Source organism: Pagrus major, chromosome 20, assembly GCF_040436345.1.
Source record: "Pagrus major chromosome 20, Pma_NU_1.0".
Lineage (NCBI taxonomy): Eukaryota > Metazoa > Chordata > Actinopteri > Spariformes > Sparidae > Pagrus > Pagrus major.
Window position 1 is genome coordinate 1,441,262 of NC_133234.1, and position 25,737 is coordinate 1,466,998.

The 25,737-nt window shown below is 41.7% G+C and overlaps 1 protein-coding gene across 1 annotated transcript in view; it reads right to left on the reverse strand.

Moving 5' to 3' along the window:
- Positions 1-3,208: 3,208 nt before the first annotated feature.
- Positions 3,209-25,737, reverse strand: part of myocd (myocardin) — a 28,653-nt gene continuing 6,124 nt past the window's right edge. Inside the window, exons 3-12 of the mRNA XM_073489062.1 lie at positions 14,777-14,961; positions 12,806-12,910; positions 12,334-12,662; positions 10,367-10,523; positions 9,720-10,253; positions 9,049-9,543; positions 8,284-8,424; positions 7,734-7,862; positions 6,131-6,188; positions 3,209-5,955 (exon numbers count right to left, since the gene is read on the reverse strand). Coding sequence (XP_073345163.1) covers positions 5,339-5,955; positions 6,131-6,188; positions 7,734-7,862; positions 8,284-8,424; positions 9,049-9,543; positions 9,720-10,253; positions 10,367-10,523; positions 12,334-12,662; positions 12,806-12,910; positions 14,777-14,961 — 2,750 coding nt within the window. The 3' untranslated portion in view covers positions 3,209-5,338. The remainder of the gene's footprint in view (positions 5,956-6,130; positions 6,189-7,733; positions 7,863-8,283; positions 8,425-9,048; positions 9,544-9,719; positions 10,254-10,366; positions 10,524-12,333; positions 12,663-12,805; positions 12,911-14,776; positions 14,962-25,737) is intronic.

Consider the following 25,737-nt stretch of genomic DNA (forward strand, 5'->3'; position numbering starts at 1 on the left):
CACTCATGATGTATGAACAAAAATAACCAGCTGTTGGGCTGTACATTGTGGACTGTATGTATGCATATGTGTGTTCACCTCTGACTTGTTGACATGTACAGATGCCTGCAGATAGACCTACTGTCGTAACACACACAGACATACACACACACACACAAATTCTTTCACACAGTTTGTTGGGCACCTTCACTCATGGTAAATGAGTATGCAAAAGTGTTTTCTCTTTGGAAAGCTCATGGATTCGGTAGCGTGGCTTTACTTTTTTTTTTTTCCCTCCAATATGCAATCTGTGAGTTTGTCTTGACACATTATTAGGACACAAACATTTCTCACACCCAGTGTTAGCCCCAGATTGTACCTTTCATATATTATCACTACATTTGAGTCACAGAGACAAGCATCTGGTTTTCTAAAAGATAAATCCCTGCTGAGTCCAGAACATCATTTAACGAGACTTGGAAGTTTTGACAGTATTTGCAGAATCACTTAAATCAAACTATATTTTGTCCACTGCACAGGAAAAAAACGACAACAAAAAAGCTTCCCGAGTGAATCTTTTTGAATTTTCTAAGAAGGTTTTACTTTCAATATTTGCAAGTAACTAAAGTTGTAAATAACTAAAGTAACTCAAAGATCATTTGTTGGCTGAGAGTTGGCGCTAAGTAGCCACAGCTGATTGAATCTGTTGCTGTTGATGTTGGTCATCTTAACCAGTCACAATGATGGTAAATGTGGCTAAAAATGAGAAACTTGCTACCTAAATGTTTTCTGTAATGCTCTTTTTAATGGAAAAGAGGAGGGGAGATAAATGGTTTTGACAAAATATTTGTTGGCATTGGAGTTTAGCTAATCTGGATATTTTACTAGCTGTTGTTAATGTTGCAAAAATTGAGCAAGGAGATATGTCATTTCCAGCTATCATTAGCTAGCATCTCTGTTTGAGATGAGGAAATAAAGTCTTGACTTGGGAAGCAGGTAAAAATCTTTTTTATGTTATGATCCAGGTGATCAGAAGAGTCTTTGAATATTATAGAAATATCATCAGAACTGCTGCGAATGTTGTCTGAAGATGTCCTGTCTTTTCTAAGAGATTATGAGCAGTTTATCTTCCATTAAACTGGACGCTAACCTCTGTGTCCAAACATAATGACAGTATTTAATAGGCACAAACTGAGGCTAATTCGATGCTACATTGCCTGGTGTAAAGTTACTTTAGGACACTATGTCTGCTGATGTAAATGTGTATGTATATAGTACATCTAATCTGCTGTTTGTGGCAGGTTCTGCTCAATCGTTAAGGCTCATTGTTAACACAGAGATGATCGGAGGTTTGGGTGGTGGGTGTACAATGAAGATGTGTGTGTATGTTTCAGTTTGAGAATGAGCCCTGATGCTCTTCAGCAGCCTGTCATAGCACTGTACAGTTCAACTGCTCATCCACACTGATCACAGATCCACCATGCTGCCACACAGAGGCAAACAGTTGTAACTACACTTGTAAAAGTCCTGGCGAGGGTTCCCTGTCGAGAAACATGACACCCGTAGATGCTGCTAATGACGTAATTCTGTACCAACCACACAACTGCCAGGAGGGGAGAGAGATCACTCCTACCATGGTTACTGCTCTTTGACCCTTAAGGTCACCACAGACTCAGCATGTTCCTCCGTGACTCGGCATGTCTCTCTGGCTTGCACTGATGATAGAATGTTTCCCACGCCAAACTATGCATTACACTCGGGATGCATCTCCATAGTCTGAACTGATTCCCTCAACTGTCCTCCTCCACCAGAGCTGATATACTGAAATTAACCGTACGAGGGCAGGGGAAGCCGAGGACACAACTTGAGACTATTGAGATCCATCTGCCGTCATTCCCTCAGTAAGCCATGTCTACCAGGCGTCTGCCTAACCTGGAGTTAGCTACTTAACCAAACTGTCTCGATGGATGGTGGTCCTTTAAGACCAGGACACTGTAGAGACTTGTAATGTAATCAATTACTTTAAAGGATAAGGATGGCTTTATTAATGTTTTGATTTTTGTCAGCAAATTCCATTAACATAACATTAAATACTACCAGCCTTATCCTTGAACTTAGTGCTTACTAATAATGTTAAGTTATTTAATGTAACAGCCTGTACCATCATGAGACAAGAGGATGCAGTAATCTCAGTAACTGTTAACTTTGTCACATGACATCATTCATTTCTGGGAGTATTACTTTTATTGTTACTCCTTCAGCTTAATGCGAAAAAACACCTTTGTGGACTGATTTCAACACTGACTGCCATCGTCGAAGTTCAGCTTTTTGTTGTTATTTTTGGCTTTTTTTTAATTTTATGCTGTATTACATTTCCAGCAATATTACTATTGTGCTTTCATGACATTGGGAGAGTCAGATTAACAAAGAACAGCCAACATATCCTGATTTTCAGCCACTCATATGGGTCCCCAAACCAAAAAGAATAGCCTTGATGATGTCATCATAAGGTTATTTATTTTTTAAGACTTGACAAAGCTCCTCGAGAGCCACAAAAGACATTATACAACTTTTTTCAGAGGCTTACCAGAACTCCTGATGACTGTTAAATGGACATATATGTGTAAAAAATTAGCTGGAGTTTCCCTTTACGTTTTATTTAAAATTCTACAACATAGGCCTCTACAGATGTCCGCCATGTTGGAAAATGGCCACCATCATCAGGAAGTGTCGGGGAGCTTGAGGACAGACTTGTTGAATACTTGTGGCTCATTCAAAAGAGGGTAAAACATGAAACAACCAAGTTGGTGGAGATGCAGCGTAGACCAGACGTGATTCTCTCTAGAGCTCAAACAGAGAGTCCTGTCAGCTCTGATCTTTACATTTCTATCTGTAATGTGAAATGGTGCAAACCCCTGATGAAGCCCACGGTCTCATGCGACACGACAGACGGAGCCGTTTCACTGCGAACAGTATCCAGATCTGTTCTTCTCTCATGGGACACATTTCCAGGAAGCTAACTTACCACTGGTGAATCTCCAGGGTACATGTTGTATAAATTGCAATTTACTAGAATGTTCATATTAGATTATAAGATAATATTAAGGGCGAAGAATATTATATTGTATCTTTATCAAGGGTTACAAATAAAGTTCCCATGGAAAGATTAAACAGCTGTACTGTGTGCTTCTTGCAAATTGGACACGAATAAAAAAAGTGACTGCAGAAATGATTTTGCTGTGATAAGTTTATTCTTTCTGTAGTATACAGGGATGCAGGCAAATACTGTATTTTTTTTACAATAGTAAAGCAAGTCAGTGGCTAAGCAACATGGAAGCTTCTGTCAGATGTGATTTTCTTTTCTTCATTAGGGGAAATGATTGCTAAATGAATGAGATCAAACAAACAGACAAAAATAAAGGCCAGTAGAAATTCTTTAAACAGACGACAGGAAGTAAAGAATATCAGCTTTGTCATATATTCAAAATGGGCATCATAGCCTACAAGTAACCACTGAACCCATTTAACAAGTGCAACACTTTATAAGTAACAGGAAAAATAAAACAAGTATTGGTCAAAACAGAACACAAAGTGAAATTCATGTTTACGGAGGACATGATTGTTAATGCAAGAAACTGATTGGCCAATCCACGTAAAGCAATAGTCTGACATTTTGGGAATTATGCTCATTTACTGTCTTGCTGAGTGTTAGACGAGAAGAGAGTCCACACCACAGTGACAGAGTCCTTCCTTTAACCTTTAACAAGTGTTTAAAACAGACCAAACTGAACCGTCTGAACTCATCTCATTAGTGTTACTACTGTGTGTCTAGGCTGGCTCTGGTACTAGTTTATGCAGTGTTGATATGCAGTATTCACAGTAAAGATCTGAATATATTACATTTTCCTATTCACAAGTGCTTATAATGGACATTTCCACTTCATATGATTGCTTAAAGAAAAGTGATTTAAGAAAGCATGGCTTTTACAAGTGGTTTCTTCACTCTGTATCACATTTTTAAGAGAACTGATTTACTAAGAAATGTCCGTGGTCAGAATGGCAGCACTGGAGTTTTTCTGATAAATCAAAGAGCCCCAATCTGTTAGAAAGGAATGTCAGTATAAATACAGGATAAAATATAAATATATAAAAGACAAAATAAATAACTGTGATGGGCCTGGGAATAGAAAGGGTGAAATTTGTATGGACAAAAAACTACTTAGTAAAACAAAAAGAGAGATGAAGTTGTGTTTTTTATTAAATTTGACTGAATTTTCAGCTACAGAAAAATAGACTTTTGTCGGAGCTTTCTCTATTCTTTATCCGTCAACAGCTTTAATTGTAATTAATTGTAAAGGGAAACTGGTATAAAAAATTCTTCATGAAAAGCTGTTGAATATAAGGCACAGTTTGTCTGCCGCTACAATCGATAAGACCAAAGTTTTCTCAAAGACATCAGTTTCTCTCCATAATGTCATTCTGTGGATAAATGCGCCAAATAGCATCAAGACACTTGTATAAAAAAGTCCTTCAAAGGAATGACAACCATTTCTACACACATATTCTAAGCTCAAGCAAACTGTGACACGTGTATTTAGCTAGAGGTGCACAGTGAGATTTTTTTGTCATATTTACAACAAATGATGAACTGGTTACATAATACACTAGATTTGTGGTTTGTGTCGTCTCCCACACCACTGACAAAATATGCAGACGTCGACGTGTCTCTGTCAGTACAGATAGTTAAGATATTTACAAAATGGCCGTGCTAAGCATCCAATTCACCTTGTAAGTCCTTTGTTTTTTTTTCCAGTAATACAAACATAGACTCAAAATATACAATGATTGTCAAAATGTGTCTTCAAGTCTAGGTGGCGTAACACTGACATTGCATAAAGTGTTGGTATAAAGCACTGTAGTCGTGTACTTCATTATCTAGAACATCCTTCATGTGTCCACATACTTATTTGGCAGTTTGTGCGCGTCGTTGTCCAAAATGGACAAAGATCATGTCAAAAAGCACCTAGTCTTTGGATTCTGGGTATAAGGACAACATGAGAACCTCATTTCAGTGAAGTGGAGAAGATAAGTCAAAATATAATTCTATAGTTCAACCTCTGACTTAGCCATCAATCTATGGATGTAGGCTTGTGGTCTAGTCCCACTGTATTATAACAGGAGGAACCTCTGGCACTTGGACTGAAGCTGTTAAGGTATTCAAAAGTCAAAATTCAATAGTTCTTTGGTATGATCATAGCTGATATGAGCAGTCTGTACAGCTACTTGCAAGCTGGTGTCTTGTGTTTGACGGCATATGGCGAGCATGTTGCTAACCGGCACTGTGGTGGCAGTAACACTTTCACCAGTGCTCCAGGTGAAGGTCCATGGCAGAGTTCAAGTTAATGTCTGTGACATCCAGGAACTCTGTGTTGAAGATGCTGGGTCCACTAGGTGGAGCAACACTAAAGGCCGTGGCCGAGCTGGGTGGCGTCAGGTCCAGCCACTCCATTGTCTCCCATGGCGTCTCGCTGAAAGTCATGCTGACCATCCCCTGCACCTCTGGGACGGCGGACACCTTGGTGCTGATGGGCGACAGAGGGGTGTCCATCAGATCTCTGTTGGTCACAAGTTTGTCCTGTTGGGGATGATGAGGGTGGCGGTGGTGGTTGTGGGGGCTGCCGTACCCTTCGCCGTCTCTGTTCCCTTCATCTTCCTGCCCTCCGTCCTCAGTAGCCATTTTAAGAAGGGCCACCTCTCCTCCCCGGCCTATTGGACTTCCCAGCAGAGTCTCCAGGTGGCTCTCAGTGATGTGATTGGCCGAGTGGTCGTAAGGGAGCTGGGTGGCGGACAGCTGTTCGTAGTGGCGGTGGAACCTCGGGATGAGGAGGCCGGGACACCCTGGGGACACAGTAATGTGAGGCACAACTTTGGTTACAGAGGACCTCTCCCTCTCTTCTCTGGCGTTAGCTGGCATCTCTTGAAGAGAAAGAGGAGAGGAGGGAGGGTCACAGCAGGGACGGGGATCTGATACCACTGTGACTTCAAACCAAGGCACTTGGTGATCTACGTGTAGATTTGAAGCATCTTTAAACCATCTACGCGTGCATGCAGTGCTAGCTACGCTAACATCATTTGTGAATTGTCACCTTACCTCCACTCTCTATGAGCACATCCAAAAGTTCGTCCATCTGCTGACTTCTGGTCAGTTGCTGGAACAATAATAAGAAAGTGATTCTTTTTATTAATTGAAGACTGTTTTAACAATTCAAATTTTAATTCAATTACATTATGAAACATATGCAAGCTTTCAGCAGGTTACAAAGACTTGGAGAACAGAGTTTTGGTCACACAAACTTTTCTTGTAGACGAAGCAGTTCTTCGATTGAGATGGAACTCTTAGCTACAGTTGCAGTCAAAAGTGTACATCCACTCATAATGAACATGTTTATCATGGCAGTCTTCAGTTCCAATGATTTCTACAGCTCTCATGTTTCTGTGATGGAATACATTTGTCATAAACACATTCATGAAGTTTGGTTCATTAATGAATTTATTATAGGTCTTCTGAAAATGTGACTAAATCTGCTGGATCATAAATATACATACAGTAACTTGAACGATCAATTCAGGTGATTATAGAAAGTTGTGTGAATCAAATGTTCTTTGTAGCATCTTAACTTCTTCTGAATGACCTCTGCAGGCCGGATCAATCAGGCGAGAACTGAGGTTTTGGAATGGCCTTCCCAAAGTCCTGACTTGAACCCCATCGAGAACATGTGGACTGTGCTGAAGAAACAAGTCTGTGCCGGGAAGCCAACAAATTTAGTTGAACTTCACCGATTCTGTCAAGGGGAGTGGTTAAGAATTCATCCAGAGGACGACCAGAAGCTCTTGGATGGCTATCAAAAGCACCTAACTGAGGTGACACTGGCTGAGGGACATTTAACCAGATATTAGATTTACTGTATGTAGATTTATGATCCAGCAGATTTGGTCACATTTTCACAAGACCAAAGACCAAACTTCATGAAAGTTTTTTGTGACAAAGTAGTTTGTGTTCCACTCATTCATCGCAGAAACATGAGAGCTGTAGAAATCACTGGAACTGAAGACTGCCATGATAAACATGTTCTTTATGAGTGGATGTACACTTTTGACTGCAACTGTAGCTACCACTGCCAGATAAGTGAGATTTTTTTTTCTTTTCTTTTATTATTTTTGTAATTTGAATAAACTTGGTTATTTTCCAACTGCTGTAGTGTCTAGTTGGCTAGCTTGCTGTCCCTGCAACATCATCAGTGTCACCCACATTAATATTTGACAGTTTAAAAAAATCCAATTTCAATATATTGGCCTTTTTTTTTTTTTTTAAATAAAACATAACATTAACAAACAATTTTGATATATATACATTTATGTATATACATGTTTCTGCCATTGATGTATTAGCGAAAAGCTTTTACAGGCTAATGATAATTTGTTTGTAGGGCTTTAGTAGCTGCCTCTCCAACTGAAAAACATCTGCCTTCAAAAAATGTTTGTACAACTCAAACACCCATCTGCTCCAGGGTTAGTAAAGGGTGGAAAGTTAGTGCAGTGAACAAAGCGGATGGATGGATCAAAGAGGTGGAGAACAGGTGATGGACTTAAAGAGACAAAAAACAGGAGACAGGAGAAGAGCAACGCCGATAGGTAAAATAAAATAAATCTGGCCAGCCATTCTCCACTGAATTTTAGCATGATTTTGAGTTTACCTGCTTTACTGCATCCTCATAGCATGGGGGCTGTCTTAAGTCAGATGCATCTGAATCTGAGCTACTGAAGGCAGGGGGAGAGACCTGGCACTTTTGGCCAACATGCCGAGGTGAGGGCAATACTGACATCTATATGAGAAATAAGTGAAAAGTGACATTAGCTCACCAATTAGAATGGAGGAGCTTACCAAATGTGTATTGCAGATTTTTAAAAAGCGGAAAAATGTTTAATCAGGCCCCCGTGTTTGAATAATCTCATGACATTAACCATTTCCCCTTTAGGAAAGGGTTGGCGTTGTGTTCTTGTAAAGGAAAAGTCACCAACATGTGAAGGAATTTGTGATGAAAACAGATGAACTCTGTTTTTAAGAGCAGAGCCATGACGAGAGCAACAATGAACCTCATAACAACACACAATTATATAGAGTCAGAGACAGAACACAAATGAATAGAGAAGACAACAGTTACGTGAAGGTGAGGTGATTCAGATGAGGTACATGACACCCACATGACAACACTGCAGTGCCCTTCATGTTGACATAATGTTTACCTTTGGCTGCATATTCTGGTTTTCAGCCTTGGCTGAGCCGCCGTGGCCACAATCAGTCGAGTTGGGAAAGACTCCCTGAAGGCCTCTTTGGTCAGAAGGGTAGGAACAGTTCACAGCCTGGCCGCCATTCTTCTGCTGCATCTGCCAAGAGTCAAATGTAACCATGTATGTTAGAAAGCACAACAGAGATTAGAAACATGAAGGCACCATTCAGAGACACTGTGGTTACAATTGTTTTAGGAACTATAGAAGATTAGAGGGTGAATCACAAAACTCAGTTCACGGTTAGAAATCAGAGCATTTTCAGCCATGCTAGTCAGTCCGCCATTTCAGCCGAACCTGAAATATTTCCACACGTATAAGATGGATTTCATGGTGTCCAGACAATAACCCCAACTGACTTCATAAATCCCCTGACCAAATCAATTAAATAAAAAAAGACATTTTCATCAGCCTCAGCAGCTCCTATTTAAGATTAATTGGCATAATTAATTTAGCATTAATTTTTATTTAATTTAGCATGCCAACATGTCAAACTAAGTTGGCAAACATTTGGTAAACCATACCTGCTAATTATCAGAAAACTAACACTGTCATTATTTATCATTATCAAGGCTGATATTCAGCAGTTTTCTGATTATACCATCGTCTACTGACAATATCACAATTTAGGTTATTTCTAACCATGGTAATTTATCACTTGGTATTATTACTTTAGATAAACTTTCTGACTTCACCACAGAGCATTTAAGAAGTATATCATACCTGCTGCATGTTGCGTGCTCTGTTATTGCCCTGGGGGTGAGGGTGACCGCAGCCGTCTCTTCCCAGTGGGGGTGACAGCAGGTAGGGATTATTAGGAGACGAAGGCTGGGGGCTACAAGAAGGCTTTCCAATGGGGGAGTCCTGTGGTGAGCACTGTGGACTGAGGAAGGCAGACATTGTGGAGGGGCTGCCAGAGGACGGGGTCGTGTCCATACATTGCGGCCCACCCCCCATATTGGGGAGGTTGGTGTTGCAGTGTCCCATATCCTCCATGCAGCTGCCAGGAGAGCTCTTCAGCTGTTTGGGAGAGGACAGAGGGCAGCTGGAGGACAAGGACATGGGCTCCTGCTTGATGGTCACCCCAAAGAAGTGCTGGCCCATCATGGCTGGAGTGTGCTGGTGGTGCATGGAGGGGTGAGATGGGGGCGGGATGGCGTCCTGTGTTGCTCCATAGCAGCGTTTCCTCTTGTGGAGCTGCATCTTCAGCTCTTCAACCTGACAAGCATGTTGAAACGTAAATATATCATTCAATTAGGCTTCTAAAGATGTTTGCAGCTCTAACGTCATATTTTTGTTCTTTTACACCGTGTCTGTATTTTCATATTACATTCAGTGCTGGCTTGAACCTCCACACAGGGTCTTTGTCGATGGATATGCTGATGGTTACTCACCTGTCTCTGCTCCTGATGCAGCTTCCACGTCAGCTCTTCTATCACCTTCTGCTTTTCCACCAACATCTTATCTTTTTCAGCTTCCATGCCATCCATACATCCACCCTCCCCGGCCCTCAGTCCTCCCCCGCCCAGACTGCCTCCTCCCAGGCCATCCTCCATGTTGAGTTGGGCCGGAGATGGCTGCAGGGCGAACTGTGTTGGTGAGGACATGGGGACGTCGCTGAAGCTGTCGGGGAGCGAGCCGCTGAGGGACAGCTCAGAGGAGGCCGGAGAGATGGGAGGGGTGGAGGAGGTGCTGGGGTAAGGGTAGTAGCCTCCCTGGGACAGGGCGCTGGAGGAGGACGGGGACTGGTAGGAGGACAGGGACCCTGTTGGTGTGACAGGGAAGGTCACTGTGGTGATGTCAGATGAGCCAGAGGGCGAGGAGCCGGCGTTAGAGTCCTTGAAAGGTCGGAGTCGCTCGATGAGGGCCGTCTTGGTGCCGGAGACGGGCATGCCGCGAATACGCAGGTGCTGCCTGAGCTCCGATACCTTTAATGGCAAAAATAACAGAGATGTTAAACTGGTAGTTATGTCGGCCCTCCTGTTGTATCTCCTGTACAGTGTCCATTTTTCTTATCTCACTTTTACTTTGTAAAACCTACTTTTAGGTCATCCAGATTAGCTGGCAGGGGCCCAGGTTTGACCGGTGAGATGTTGCTTTGGTTGGGATATGTGTTCTTGACCGGGGAGGAGGAGTTACTGTTGGCTTGGCTGGATGGACCGCTGGAGCTACAAGCTGAGAGCTGCTCATTGGCTCCTCTGCAATGAGACAATTGAAGTGGTTTAATTAGTAAAAATAGCAATAGTAAAAAACATACATCAACTTGGTACCACCTCTAATGAGACACCCTTTACAACTGGATTGTACTTTGTAAATAATGGCTATGTGAAAAGTAAATGATTCTCTAATCGTGCTTTATTCATAAGAACAAGTTCTGAGTTGCCCGACTGGGAGAAATCCTCCTGTGATGAGTCAAAAATGAAGTTTACAAAGCAATATAAAGCTTTACACATGTTTATGTATTCTACTTCTACTTTCACATTATAATTTTCAACATTTTACATATTCCTCAACAAAATTACAATTTCCCCAATGCTTATAATAATGTGAAGGTTGTGTCCATGTATGTCCAGGGCAAGGATGGTCTGTCACTGTGAGCCTCCTCTCAGACAACACTGAGACAACTGTGTTGTTAAAGCATGCTGAATTACCTGTTAGCAGTTCCCGTTTGCTGTGGTCTAATGAATGTACGGATAATTAACACTGGATTACTTTTACACTGAAGAAAACTGAAAAAACATGATGATTCTCAGGCAAGTTCTGGAGTTTTAAGAATGTCTCTTTAGAATGATTTCTATGCAGATTTATGGACGTTTATTCAGTGGGTCCACAGAGATAATGATGTCCTTGAGACGTGTTAGTCATATTGAATCTATAACAGTGGGCCTGTGAGTTCAGATTCGTCTGAGTTGGGACTCTCAGAGGGGATAAGTATTATGACGCAAATTGCAGCAATTCAGGGTCTCTGAGTACCTTGAAAGAACTTTTTCACAGCAGACATTTTGCCATTTGAATATCTTTGCCCACGTCTATATATCCATTATTTCCAGACTGTGCCCAGCTTTCCAGCAACAGCACTACAAACATGCCCCCACTGCTCTCTTCTTTATAGTACATGTTTCATGCTACATTCACAGGCACATTCTGTGGAAACACGAGGTTTAGGAAAAACATTGGTTTCACATCCCAGGAAGACGGGAAACCTCCATGAGATCATGAAAATACCTTCGAAGATGCAAACAGCTTCCGCCTACAGGCTAAAAAGCAGGTACTAAAGGTAACGTAGGTCAAGATCACCTTTTTTGCTAGTTACCTAGCCTTTGCTGCTAACTTACTAGGTTTTGCTGATTGCTTATCAGAAAGTGACAAACTCATACCCCTTTATTAATGACTGACTAATACTGTTCGTTTCTAACTCTTCAATAAGCCATCAAGTCTATATTTATAAATAGTAGTAGAGAGTCATTAATAGAAAGTAATGGGTATAACTTTCTAACGAACTAAGCACTACCTAATACTGAACTAGGTGACATTAGTAAATCATTTATTGACCATTCATAAATCCATTTGTTCCAACTTACAGGCACTTTATAATAACAAATGAAACTTCATTTATTGACTTAAAGGAGCAGTCTGTAGTTTTGGTGAAGAAATGTTAATGAGAAGAGAAAGATGTTCATTGGCTGAAACTCTCTGTTTTCATGACTGAATAAACAAACTGACCTTAAAGGACAACACAATTAATACTGTTTTACTTTGTTTATATGTGGCGGACCCTGCCACCTTTCCAGCTTCAAACAGTGTTCTGGGACCTTATTTTCCTCTGAGAACAGCTTGTTTATTCACTTATGGAAAAAGTTTGTATTATTACCTCATTAATATTATAAATATTAAAATTCTCAGTTTAAGTTTCTTCTCCAAAACTACACAGTGTCCCTTTAAGTGTATAATGTCCTTCTTGACCTTGAGCAGTAGACTAAATATTTAATCATCAGTTCTGTGACTTACTTCTGGGTCTGGGTCTGTGGGTGGGGCTGGTAGCTGAAGGCGGGCTGCCGCTGCTGAGCCTGGACCTGGGCCTGTGTCTGTGGAGTGTGTGTGTGCAGCTGAGACTGCTGCGACTGTGGATGTGTGTGAGCGTGTTTCTGCTGGCTGAGGATCTGCAGCTGCAGGAAGAGCTGCTGCTGCTGGAGGAGTCGGGCGTAGGCCGAGTCCATGGGCGGAGGGGACTTCTCTGCCTTCTGGTCCGGAGGAATGTACTGGTGGTACTTGAGCTTCTTCACCTTTGGCTTCACATCTTTGGGCTTCTTGTGACGGTTCTTGTCTGACGTCTTGGACTGTTCAGAGTACGGAGGGTGAGATAGTGTCAGCATGCAAGCTATTGGTCTGTACAAGGCAATTGCACAAAAAATGAAGTGTAAAGTCAGCTTCATCAAAAAGTGAAGGGAAGATGGAGGTACATTCTTTAAATGTTGCTGACCTTGACAATAGCAGGAACAGGTATTGGGGGAGTCGCCTGGCTGTTGTTGGCACCAGACAGGCCTTCATCCTGGCTTTGATCAGGTGGGTCTCGGGCTGCACCTCCCTGTTCACCAATATAAACAACACATGTATGTAGTCTTCTCTGGGTCCATCAGAGGCACTCAGAAGGGCCGGCTTCTAAATATACACTGCATATCTCTGACTAGTGGACTTCTGGGTTGTATGTTGTATATGTTTCACTATTTTTTGCATTCTATAGATTAAACAGTGAATAAACTAATTGGAAAGCAAGATTTAAGAGTCTTCAGCCATGCTAGTGGCTCTGTGTGGCTCTACTTGGTCACAGCAATGCATCAATGTCAAACTGCTAACATGCTAACAGCGGCAATGCTAACATCCCGATATTTAACAATCTGTCCACTTGATTTAACATTTAAACACAATTTATTTTTTTGCACATTTTGATATTTGGCAAATAAACAAGATGACTTAACTGCCACATGATTATTATTATGCTCATTATTTAAGTTAGCTATATATTTTATTTATCTGTTTATATTTCTGTATTCATATGCAATTGGTTAGTCAAGTATTTATAGTTAAAGTAAAGCCCTATATTATGCATTATGTTTATATGCATTTTACATTTCATTTTCATACTTCTAACCCTGAGTTGAACCCACTGACATAAATGGATTAATGAATTTAAAGACACTGAAATAAAGCTTAGCCAGAGGGTTTTTATTTTCATATTTTAAACTCATATTCAAAATATATGTATACAGCAAATACATTTACTCAACTACTTTACTTAAGTCACATGTACTTCTACTTTACTTGATTATTTTTACTTCTACTGCACAACATTTCAGAGCAATATATAGTACTTTTTTGACATTCTAAACCTATAACGATTATAACAACACCCCACAATATATCAAGTGAAGTCTCACTATGCAGCTGCAACATTAAATTAATTACAAGTTAATGGATCGTTAATGATAATCCAGTAGTATGATATATAACAGTGACGTGGGACGTTCTACCTGGACAACATGTATTTTTACTTTTATAACAACCAGTACTAACATCCATCCATACTCAGAGACAATAATCCTATGTTGTAGAACTAAAATCAAACATTTTGCAAATCCAGAATGCACTGGTTACACTTCATGCATCATTAAGTGTTTAGAAGCTGAGTGTCACTCTCACAAGTTCGTCCATCAAGCTGCCTTGAGCCAAACTTTATAAACCATTAGTTCACCTTATATAATGAAAGTGACCAAAAGTATATCAAATGATTTGGATATTTTTTATACTCAATCAATATTGATTTTCTATTGTTGCTTGAGATTGAATTATTTTAGTGTGAATATATCTGTTTTCCTCACCTGCCTGCGATACTGATTTCTCCTTCAGGATTCTAAAGTTAAACTGAGGAGACGTTGGGGCTGCTGAGGACAGTGAGTTTGTAATCCAAATGTTATAATAACACCCTAACACGCACATGTATTGATGTTTTATTTGCAGAAGTATTCCAAAAAGCTCTAAACAGAAATGTTAAACTGACATGAGACGCTGAGAGCTGGTGATTCAGTTGGAACATTTCAAAGATGGACGTCTAACAGATATAAACAATCCTGTTCTGGCATTAATTCAATCCAGTGACCGTTGCTGATGGCGGCCGTTAAGAATGAGGTCATCGTGAGTGAAAGGTAAGCAGTGAGAAAATACAGGCAGCTGTGGTGGCGTGCAGGAATGTGACACCTGCCTAGTTCAAGTCAGTCCAACGGTCAGTGGAAAACAGAGGAGGCTGAGCGTGATGGTGCTGCAGTTCACTCTGCCACCACAGGAGGGCAGAAGAAGCAAAGCAATGGCATCAACTGCCATAGGAGCAGCACGGTCAGAGTGGAAGAGAGCTGGAGCAAAACAGAGGCATAAAAGAGAGAGAGAGAGGTGTTTTTACCTGTCGTGGGCTGGTGAGGGCAGGTGAGGAGGAGGAGGAGGGCGTGCTGCCGACAGCCTCAGATGAAGGGCAGGCCGAGCCCTGCGACTCGTCACTGTGGTGCTGCTCTGGAGACAGACTCTCACTGCTGCTGTCCTCCTCGAACGCGTAAGAGTCCTCCTGCTTTGGGAACTTACCATGGTTTACTGGAAGAAGAACAAAAAGAGAGATGGGTGGGGGGGTCAGTTTGCATCACCTCGACACTGGGAGAAGGAAGATAGAGAACAGAGAAGGTTTTCACATGATAAGTCCAGCTCATTACAACTTAGGCCCTTATTTCTGTTGATTATGATAACATCGTTCAGGAGGTTTGGGAAGACAGCGACATTATGAAGAAGTCCGATGGAGAAGAAACACGGGCAGTCAGATGATCAGGCAGGTTCTAAACAAGTCAAGAGTTGATCCATGATTATTTAAACCACTTTACTTGGAGGTAAAAGTGAAAGTGAGCACATCTAGAATGTCTCTAATAATCCCCTCACTGCACTGGAAACTGAGCGCAGACAACTACATCAAGTACAGTAGGTCTGCAAACGCTGACAGATTGGATAATAATTGTTCCATCTGCCTTCGTTTTCTCTTCTAAATACGTTTGTTTAAAAGCTGTGCTCGTCTGACTGCTCATGTTTCTTGCCATGTGTCATTTCTTTTTAGTGATGTCACCACCTTTCAACAGTTTACTTGGTGATTGTTTGAAAATCACCAAAAACAGCTCGTGAGGTAAATCTTATCAGTACCCATCTGGTTGGTGGCCAACATTCAGCCCAGTTGCCATAAAAAAATGTTGGAATTTGACATTTCTGCAAACAATACGTACATTTTTCATGTTTCATACGTATCCTATCAACATTTCTGCCATTCATGTCATGTGAAGTCCAGATTCCATGTATATGGGCTGACTTTCCTGTTGGGAGGAGGAGGGGATGTTGGTGGCTGCTAAGCGAGAAACAACTGTTCAAGACTGTGTTTCAACAACTGTTGATATTTTTTTAACAAGCCATGTTAGTGGTAACAAAAGGAGACTATGTTTGTGACGACACATCCAGTTAAGCTAAAACAAGATATTTCCCTAACCCTAACCAAGTGGTTTTGTTCCTAAACCTCACCAGACTATAAACTGACACGTACAGTTTCATCTGTGGTTTGCATGAATGTACACTGCCCACATTTATTTTGGCGGTCCCACGTTCAAGGCTTGATTATGAACCAGGTGAAGAAGCAGCTGCTCAAGACAATCAAGACCACCATTTAGCTGGTAACTGCAGCTTTGTTTGTTAATGCTGTAAGCACCACTATAGCACATTATAAACTGAGATGACAGGGATCTTATGATAGACAATGCTAACATTATTATCTGATCTGGATGGCCTGTCTTAAAGAATCAATCAGAATGTTTGTTTCCAATAACTTCCAGGTCTAAAACCCCTGCATCCAGTACTATCTTACACACAATTTATTTGTCTTCTTTCATGATGTTATTTCAAAGTCTACTGTAAAACATATGTTTGATGCTTTCATATCTAATAATAACAACACATTCACTAACGTTAAATGTTATAGTAATGTCTGAAAATGACAACAGGAAAACAAGTTTGCTGATTTCATCTCCATAATGCAAATCAAGCGCCAGGTGTCTACCCGGAGGTAACTGCTGTTGTTAGCGCGTCACATCACAGTGATTCAGTCTGTTGGAGGTGCCCTCCCTGATAACATATTTTCTTACTATCAGTTTTATCATCTCACATGACAGAATTCTGTGTTTTATGTTTTTGTCTTTTCACGGGTTAGATGTGACTGTGGAGAAATGTGATGTCACATATTTCTGAGCATCGGAATTTAGCGACATTTGAATCAAATGTGTCGACAGATGTGGCTGCTTAAGTTGCTAGATCACTGTCAGTCAAATCACAACAGGTTAATCCATCAAGTTGTAATAAACAGAAATAGTCCTTTGACTTTTGACATAAGAGAGGGACAGAGGACATTGTGTTGTTTACGAGCAGACTGCGTGCACATTGCAAACCGCTGCACGTTGTACACAACATATGTCTCCTATGTGACCAGAGGTGCTCACACACTGCCTGTCTGTCACCGACACCTAGTACCACACTCAGCCCGGAGGTGTTACGCTGCGTGGGTGAGAGATTGACACTGCCACTTTACATCCACCACGCTCCTGATTGGCCCGGCTGATAGCGAGCACAGCTTTAATTGGAGGAGCTAAGAGTGGCTATCTAACAGAGCTGAAGGGACAGAGGCAGTGTGTGTGCGTGTGTGTGTGTGTGCGTGTGTGTGTGTGTGCGTGTGTGTGTGGAGGTATAAGATTCTCTTTTTGTATCCAAACATGTGACAGGCAGGAACAGACCCTGGTTTCAATCACAGCACCAGGCTCATTCCGTGCAACTCAATGACCTCGCAATACACACAAACACACACACTCACAGAGCTTAACACACAGCTTACTGCACAGCATTGTCCTAAATGCCATTTCCTCCCACCTGTTCATGTTTAACTCCTTCACTCACACACTCACACACACACACTGATGGGTCATGTGTGAACGTGCTGGTCTCTCTGCTACATACAGTCCAGTACATGCTGTTTCCATGAGTCTTTAAGTCAATTTGATGTCACCGGGAGATTGAGATGGCAGAATTGCAGGAAATATGCGAGCCATGTACACTTCCGCTTTCCAAGTGGCTGTCTACGGCGGGTCACATAGTTTCCAACATTACCGGACAGAGGTTGAAGCAATCGTTGGGAGTGTTGTGTCGGGGATGTAGAGCTTTAAGGTGAGGGGTTAATGCTGCAGGCGAGGGGAACGCAACAGCCTGCTCCTGTCACAGAGCTGTGTAGGTGGCTATACAGGCCTGTTAACACACAGACAAAGCAGGGAGGAGGAGGGTAGGTACAAACATACACACAGGTACGCCCACACAGACACACCAGGATGCACTCAAACTCAAATACACACCGCCACTTCTAAAGAAAAAGGGTGGAACCAAATACAGCTGCTGTTCATCTCAATAAACGGCGCTCCCCTCCTCCTGCAGAGGTAGTGTAAACCAGCTGACGGCAGCCCGCCGTCTCCTTTACGCAACATGTTTACTGGAAGCTCAAGGGGGCAAACATAAAACCGCTAAAACACCAGAGTCTCAAAAACACTAGTTGCGCTGCCAAGAATGATATAGAGAGAGTCAGTAACATGTTGAGCACTAGAAGACAAACAGTGCTGCTCAGGCCTGATCCTTCACATAGCGCTAAATCAGTGCAGCGTCCAAGCATGCATGTTGTGTATTTCGTTAAATCAAACACTGGACGAGGTGGAGGTCTCAAGAGGACTCCTCAGGACTCACAATATACATTTGTAAATAGAGTCGCCAAAGCACCTCTTCTTCATGAAAACCTGCCTTTTCAGCACCACAATAACAACATCTTTTAGATCCACACTGGGTTTAAGAGATTTTCTGAAATAAGCACGATGTTCTAAAAAAATGTAAATAACATTCTCTCAGCAAGAGATACAAATAAATAGATTTTCCGTCCAAGAAATGTGGCTCACATTAAGACAGAACAACAGGAAACAGGTACTGAGAGAGTCCATGAGAAAATGATGGTGGGGAGGTCGACACTTACTGATTACTTTTCTTCTAAAATGTCATATGTATTGGTTCCACTTATCTAATAAGTCACCCTAACTTAATTAATGGTTAATAAAACATTTCCTGATACGTTATAGAGTAATTATAAGCCATCAAAAAGAGCTAATGTTGCATTGTTGTAAAAAAGTAATGCTTGGCTGGTTGTTGTAATGCAGTTATCAATGTAGGTTTTCATTAATAAATGATGAAAAGTGATGTCGCTATGAGTACTTGGCCAGGCACAAGTACCACAGGCATGACTTGGCCAGTCATGCCTGTGGTAACTTTTCTGACACCTCCCGCTTAAAACCCAAAAAGTCAGAAGGATCATCCAGCACGCAAACTGATTTTACTCATGTTTAATCTGGGAAGCATCTCCACATTGATTATACTCTGTTTAACTTTGGTCTACATAAATAAACATTGCTTTACTAAGAAAAGAGTCATTTTATTATGGTGCAACAGAGCTCTGCTTAATTTTAAATCTGGATTTAAGAGCTAATCTTAGATTAAATGAATCCTTGTTGGTGCAACCCAGCCTGTGTATATCACTTATAAAGGGTGTCTGAGAATACAGTGGTACCATTGTTTCTATTCAGCCATGGGCTAAATCAACTTATAGGGTTAACCATTAGCTTTCTGTGGTGGAGGAACATAACGTTGATAAAAGATCTACAGTAAACATTCTACTTGCTTGTTTGACAAAATGATGTGACTGTGTTGAAGTCCAGCAGTGCAGTCATTTAAGTACATGCTTGTTTGAGTAGATTACAATCTCTCACAGTGCTTTGTACTGCTGAGTGTATGCCTTGAACAATGGTTTGTTAATACACACACAGTCAGGAGGGAAGCGTGCTCTCCTTTCCATTAAAACAAACTGATGCTACTACCAAACACACACACGTGGAGTCAAGCAGCTTGAGATGCAGCAGGTGTTAAAGGTGAGTTACACTACACGGCGGCATCTCTCTGCTGATACCTGTCATTGTGACGGCAGAGTGTAGGGGAATGATATTCTTTTGGACCAGCTCCAGGGGCCCCGGCCTGAGAGCCAGCTTCTCATTCAGGTCCTCGGCGAGCCGCGCTCGCTTTAGCCTCATCTGGGCCTCCAGAGAGGAGCTGTCTGAGGCCGGGTCTGCACAACACACAGCAGCACCACACCATCAACAACACTGGACACAGCAGGGAAACACTGCGCACACAGGTCTGTACATACTGCAGTTCTGGATAGTAACTAAGTGCATTTACTCAGCATTGAGTACAATTTTACCTCACATGCCAATAGACAAGTATTTTCTTTTATCTTATGAAGTTAATGTTAATTGCACAGGAGACAGTTATAGAATTATGACACCATCCACATTTAGATTGGTTCCCTTTAAACTTTGCTTTCACTTTGCTGTTTTGTCTGTTGGCCAAGGAATCTCCCCAGAAACTGGTGACCAGCCCGCCTGGCACCATTCTGCCTCCATTAGAGACTCAATGAGTGGATAAACTCACATTCTGTCCTGTGTTGATGGTAATTACTGGTAACTGATGGTAAATACTCGGGTGTGGAAATTGTCTGTTTATGCTTTACTGTACAGTATATGATAAACATTAAATGTGATTTGACCGTATAAAATATTAGAGATTGGTATAAATTAAACTATAAAATTAGTTCCACGTCAGCCGGATAGAACAATACAATGCTGCTTCCACATTTACGCATCAGTAATAATATACATGCCATTCTGTGGCTACTTTACTATCATGTATTATGTTACAATGAATAAAAAAAAAACCACGTAGCCTAACTCTAAAATACAATGTGGTAACACCCATGTCCCTTGGCTGGTTGCTTGGTTTGTTGTCAGGATTACGTAAAAACTACTAAACTAAAAAACTTGAGTGTCGGCCCGGAATAGACCCCATTAACTTCTGGTGTGAATCCAGATAAAGAGACGGATCCAGTAATTGTTTGTCACTTTCTTTAACATTGAGAGATAGAGAGTGCCTGAGAGCAGTTTTTTTTTGTTGTTGACATTTTTGTTCATTAGTTGGTTGGTATTTATGAGTGAGTACAATTTGATGCAGATCCTAATCTGGATTAGTGGATTTAAATACAGTTTGTTTAATTTTAAATGGGATTATTTAAGTAAAGGGGACTGTTGGGCTGTGGTGGAGGTACGCGTGCCATAAAATCACTGTATCATTTTTAACTTGTGGACTGCTGCTGTTAGCCCGATAGCCATGCCAGCTCCTGTAGTTCATTACAACCCTGCCCATCTTAAAAGTACATTGAGAAGAATGAGTCAGTCCGATCATTCTTTAAAATGATTTTTTTAATGCTCATTAATTGTTTTTGATGATAATATAGAATATCTTTTTTTTTTTCATCTTATCTCATTTTTTCCCATTTCATCATTATCATTCATTCATCCGTTAAGGCACCCTGCGTTTTTGGTCACTAGAGTGATCTTTTTACATTTGGGTCTCCATTTTGTTTGTAATGTGTCAACACACCAACACACAATACAACAAAACACCACAAAGGCCAGAACTGTAGATGTAAACAATGCAGGATTTAAAATATGCTGCATGAATAAATACACTGGCAAATGTTTGATGAGGAAGAAACGTGTTCAACATGTTTTTAGGCCTCAAGAATACACATAATGTGTTTGTGGTGCACAACAGTGAATGCAAATATGACTTTGTTTGTTTACAAGAAAACTCCACAGGGCACCTTTCAGCTGTCATTTACCCAACAAACACTCTGCACATGACTCCCCTCAGCCTTCAATAATCAATATTTCTGTTTTGGATCTGCTCTAATATCTGTTCAGCTGCTCCACTCCGGCTTCAGCCAGACACCTTGAGTACTAGAAAAATAAATGGAGTGGCTGTAATTAAAGGGGCTGCCGCGGGTGAGATTTTCAACCTTCCACAATCTCTTTCTGTTAAATCCAGTATAAATAATCAGGGCCGGAGCTAACCTGGCTTGGCCTACAATCTATCCGCCGCACTCACAGGACTGATTACCAGGCAGCGAGGAGAGAACATCACATCAGTTCGATTATCTGAGAGCAAGAAAGAGCAACAGCACTTATTTGGTCAAATATAATTTTAGTGGGATATCTCTGAGGGCTGAAATAAGACAGCGCCAAAATAAAAGGAATGATATTGATCTTTGTGCTGGACTACTGAGGTAGAGTATAACTGTCTGGGGAAAAATGGACCTGAAATGTAATACTTCATAAGAAACTTTCAAAAATAATCCAAACATCCAAATTAATTTAAGATTAATGTGCAATATTAAGCATTTTTAATCTCCAGAAACAGCAAATATTTGGCTTAATCTCTCATTCAAATTAGACTTGGATGGAAAAAATACAATGAGTTGAAAGATGAGATAAAGGAGGATAGCACACACACACACACACACACACATATATATATATATACATATATATATTTTTTATTTTCTTTCTTTTTTCTCTTAGAAGAAAATTCAATGCATGTTGAACCCCCACCCCCCCAGACAGTTGAGAAGAAGGTTTATTTAAGAATGATTGAGCACAAAATGGATGGGTGGCGGATGGATTCAAGAAAGAAATCATTTTATGTGGGTTGAAATTCATGAATAAAGAAAGAAAGAAAGAAAGAAAGAAAGAAAGAAAGAAAGAAAGAAAGAAAGAAAGAAAGAAAGAAAGGCAGACAGAGGAAAGTAAATATTAAAATATTGTAGGAAAGCAGAGACGAAAACAAGGGAAGAAAGAGTATTTGATATGAAGGAGAGATAAAGGCTGTGACATGGCAGTGAGGGAGTGAAGGGCACACAGATGGAGGGCAGTGGGTAAAGCACACGGTCCAGTATGGCAGCCGTGCCCGTCCTTCCTCAGAGGGGAAGTGTGGAGGGATCAGCTGCCGGTCACGTTGGCGAGCCGTTGTCGTCCACCAGCAGGGTGACATCATCATCTGTTTAAAACTCAGCTATCCCACTGAGTCTCCCACCTCACCTGTCACCCACTGGTCTGATTTAAAACCTGATTTGACATCACAGGGACATGTTAAGCTTTAAGTGTGTTTAAACTGTGGAACCAAAGTGCCTAAAAAACGTGTTTGCCTGTGGCTCCGCAGGCCCGCATGGGCATAATGTAACATGATCCGGTGAGTCTGAAGCTGGCTTACAGACTTTTAAACACTCTACAGCAGTATTAAAACACACAACGCACTTTAAACCTATTGCAATACATATACCTGCTGACTGTATCTGTCAAATGTAAACACTGCACTAAGAGGTAAGACGTATGGCGCTTTCAGCAGGAATGATTCCTTTTGTTTCCATCCACTGAGGATTAAAGCTCCGCTGCTGAGGGAATGACAATGAAGTGTTTTTATGCACGAAGCATGCAGGAAAAAGCACAGTAAACCTGCAGCTACAGCCCTATTATCTTTATGAGGAAATATTAGATTGTATGTGTGTGTGTCTTCAGACCTGTGGCCAGCAGGCAGACAGTGTGCTCCTATGCAGGCCACACGCCAGTCAGGCCTGAGAGGCTGGGGTGGATTCTTGAATAGCCTAATAAACACCAGATGTTCCCTGGATAATATATACACAGACCCTGTGCCGTGTCCATCTCCCCAGCAGGAATAACACAGCCAGGCAGAGCCAGCCAGCTTCTGAGGATCACATCTACAGCCGCACAGAGGAGAAGGATGCTGTGACGCCCCGAAAAATGTCTTCTTGTTTTTTGACATAAAGAGCTGGGAGGGAAAATGACCCTGATGGTTGAGAGAGTTTTTAGAAATCTAGTGTGTGGGTGTGAGAAAGTGTGTACTAACAAATACAAGTCTTTGAAATCCTCTTCCATCTGCGCCACCGCCTGCAATCAAGAGATAAACAGCCAATTGAAACTTCTTTTTTAAAAGAGCGCTTGCAGCCCCGCTGGCCAATTGCGGTTCTCCTTGCTGCCTTATCTGTGACAGACTCCTAGAAACTGATAGGGCCTTGCCGGGCCTCTGGATTCCGTTCCCCCGCACACTTACCAGCAGTTTATCTGGAGGCTGGAGCCTCTGTGAAATGGCAAACGGTGCCAGAGATATCATTCAACAAATCCCTGGCCTGCAGTCCCAGTCCCCTTGTTGTTCCTGCTGGCGAGTCACCGAATAAAAAAAACATAACACTACACTGCACGCTGGCATCGCTCACCGCTCCCAGGTCTGCAGGACGACAGTGCTGCAGTATAAGGAACTGATAAGATCTTAGTTTATAAGTGGCTGTCTGCTGTGCAATGTCTCATGATAAACAAACATTTGGTTTCTTATGAATATTTAAAATTTAGATTTCCACAAGGGCTCTAAATGCCAGCAAAAATATTTATGTGACATTTGTAGCATGTAATGTGTTGGCGAGATAGCTTCAAACATTACAGCGCTGCCATGACCTAAAGAACATGACAGGCCGTTAATCGCAGCAGTAAGGATTTAAGAGTACGCTGAGAACACACAGGTCTACTTGTTCCCATCACGTTGTCTGATGTGACATTAAGAACAAAGCCTCTGTCTTATAAATGGCGGCTCATGCTCCATGTTGTTGTGTTCGGGCGTGCCTCGGCTTTGATGTGGCGCTGTGCAGGCGCTGTGCTGTAAACAGGTACCGTCTCTGTAAATCTGGCCGAGCAGTCGCTGATTCTTCTGAGGCTGAGAGCCTCTTCCAGCACGAGAGCATTCCTCGGCGGTCACTCACCGACCTGTCTCCCCTACTGGCTGGCTGCAGGCGCTATCTGCCTGTCTCTCTGCCTGTCGGTGCATATATCCACCTGCTTCCTCTACATCCACCTTTGTTTCTGACACCACCTGTGGATTTATCCGTCTCTGGTGTCTGGATCTGCTCATCTGTCTTCTGAACTGTTTTCTTTTCTTCCTACCTGTTTCTCTCCGTCTGCCTTTAATGCTTTAATCTGTGGCCTCAGTCTTTTGTTCAAAGACAGAGTTTCTAAGTTGACCTCAGCTCCGACACATTTCCACTCAGGTTACACCATTTGAGGAAAGTGCATCAGCCGGAAAAACTACAAACTAGCAAGAATGTGCAGGCTTCCACTTAGAATCCAAAAAATAACTACAGCAGCTGATTTCACTGATTAGTTTCTGGTCAAAGTTCATGATTCCTGAGCTACTCTGCTCCTGTCTTCTGTCTCTCTCTTCCTCTCGTGTTCTTTTACAAGCAGCTGGCAGCTGGTTTTATTGTTTCATCTCAAAACAGCAACAGATAATCACAAATCAGTCATATCTTTTTCTCTTTACATATCAGGCAACATGTCAGAATCTGATTCATGTGAAACTTGAATGATACTTCTCACAAATGCTTTCCAAGATCTTCAGAATAATGCTGATTGAGCCAAGTGGACCTACAATTAAAGGGCAACTTTGAAAAGGCAATAACTGCTCATATTTCATTCCTCATTCGTTTACTTGATTGCTAATAGCATCATTTGTATATTAAAGCTGCACTCATCATCACTTTTATATTATCAGTGGAACAGATGACAATAGACTTCTTCTGTGTTCGACAATGTTTTAGCGTCATTCAGCTCATTGTGTTCTTTTTTTAAGGTTTGTAACTTGGCCGTTGTGGTTTACTCTCCTGATGTAAGGATTGTGTTCTGGACACAGCAGGCAGCTGTTGTTAGTGAAAACAAACCCGCTGCTCAGCACCGAACACCAGATAGAGAAAGTTAGTCACTACCTGGTGAACTTATCGGCGCATGTAGCAGATACAGAGCCAACATTTTTATCAGGAGGTGGTGGAAACCAAACACAGAGCTAAAAGAGAGGAAATATATTGGACTTGCCAGATGGCCAGAAAAACAACTCCAAATGAATGGTAATGTGGCTCTGTGTCTGCTGAATGTGTAGAGGCAACTGCCTGCTAACATGTTAGCCATATCATTTTAGTGACAGTGTTGTAGGAAAGTAGAAGTCAAGGTTCAGTTCACACCGCGCTTTAGGAGTCACGGTTTGGTAAACTGGGTGATGTGGTCAACGACCACACATTGTCCGTTACTCATCCCGAACGCAAACGCGTGACAGACTTGCACACAGCTCAGCTTTTTGTGTCAACTTCAGCACATGCTAACAGCATACAGCTAAATGTTTTTGTGTGGAACTTGTGCTTGCAAACTTCAGTCTAGAAACAGTGTAGTCCGCTCATGGCTGTGAGCGTCGGACTGAGACCTCTAACGTGACCGGTACAGTCCTGCGTGACGCTGCAGCCTAAAATGTCAGATCAGCTAGACG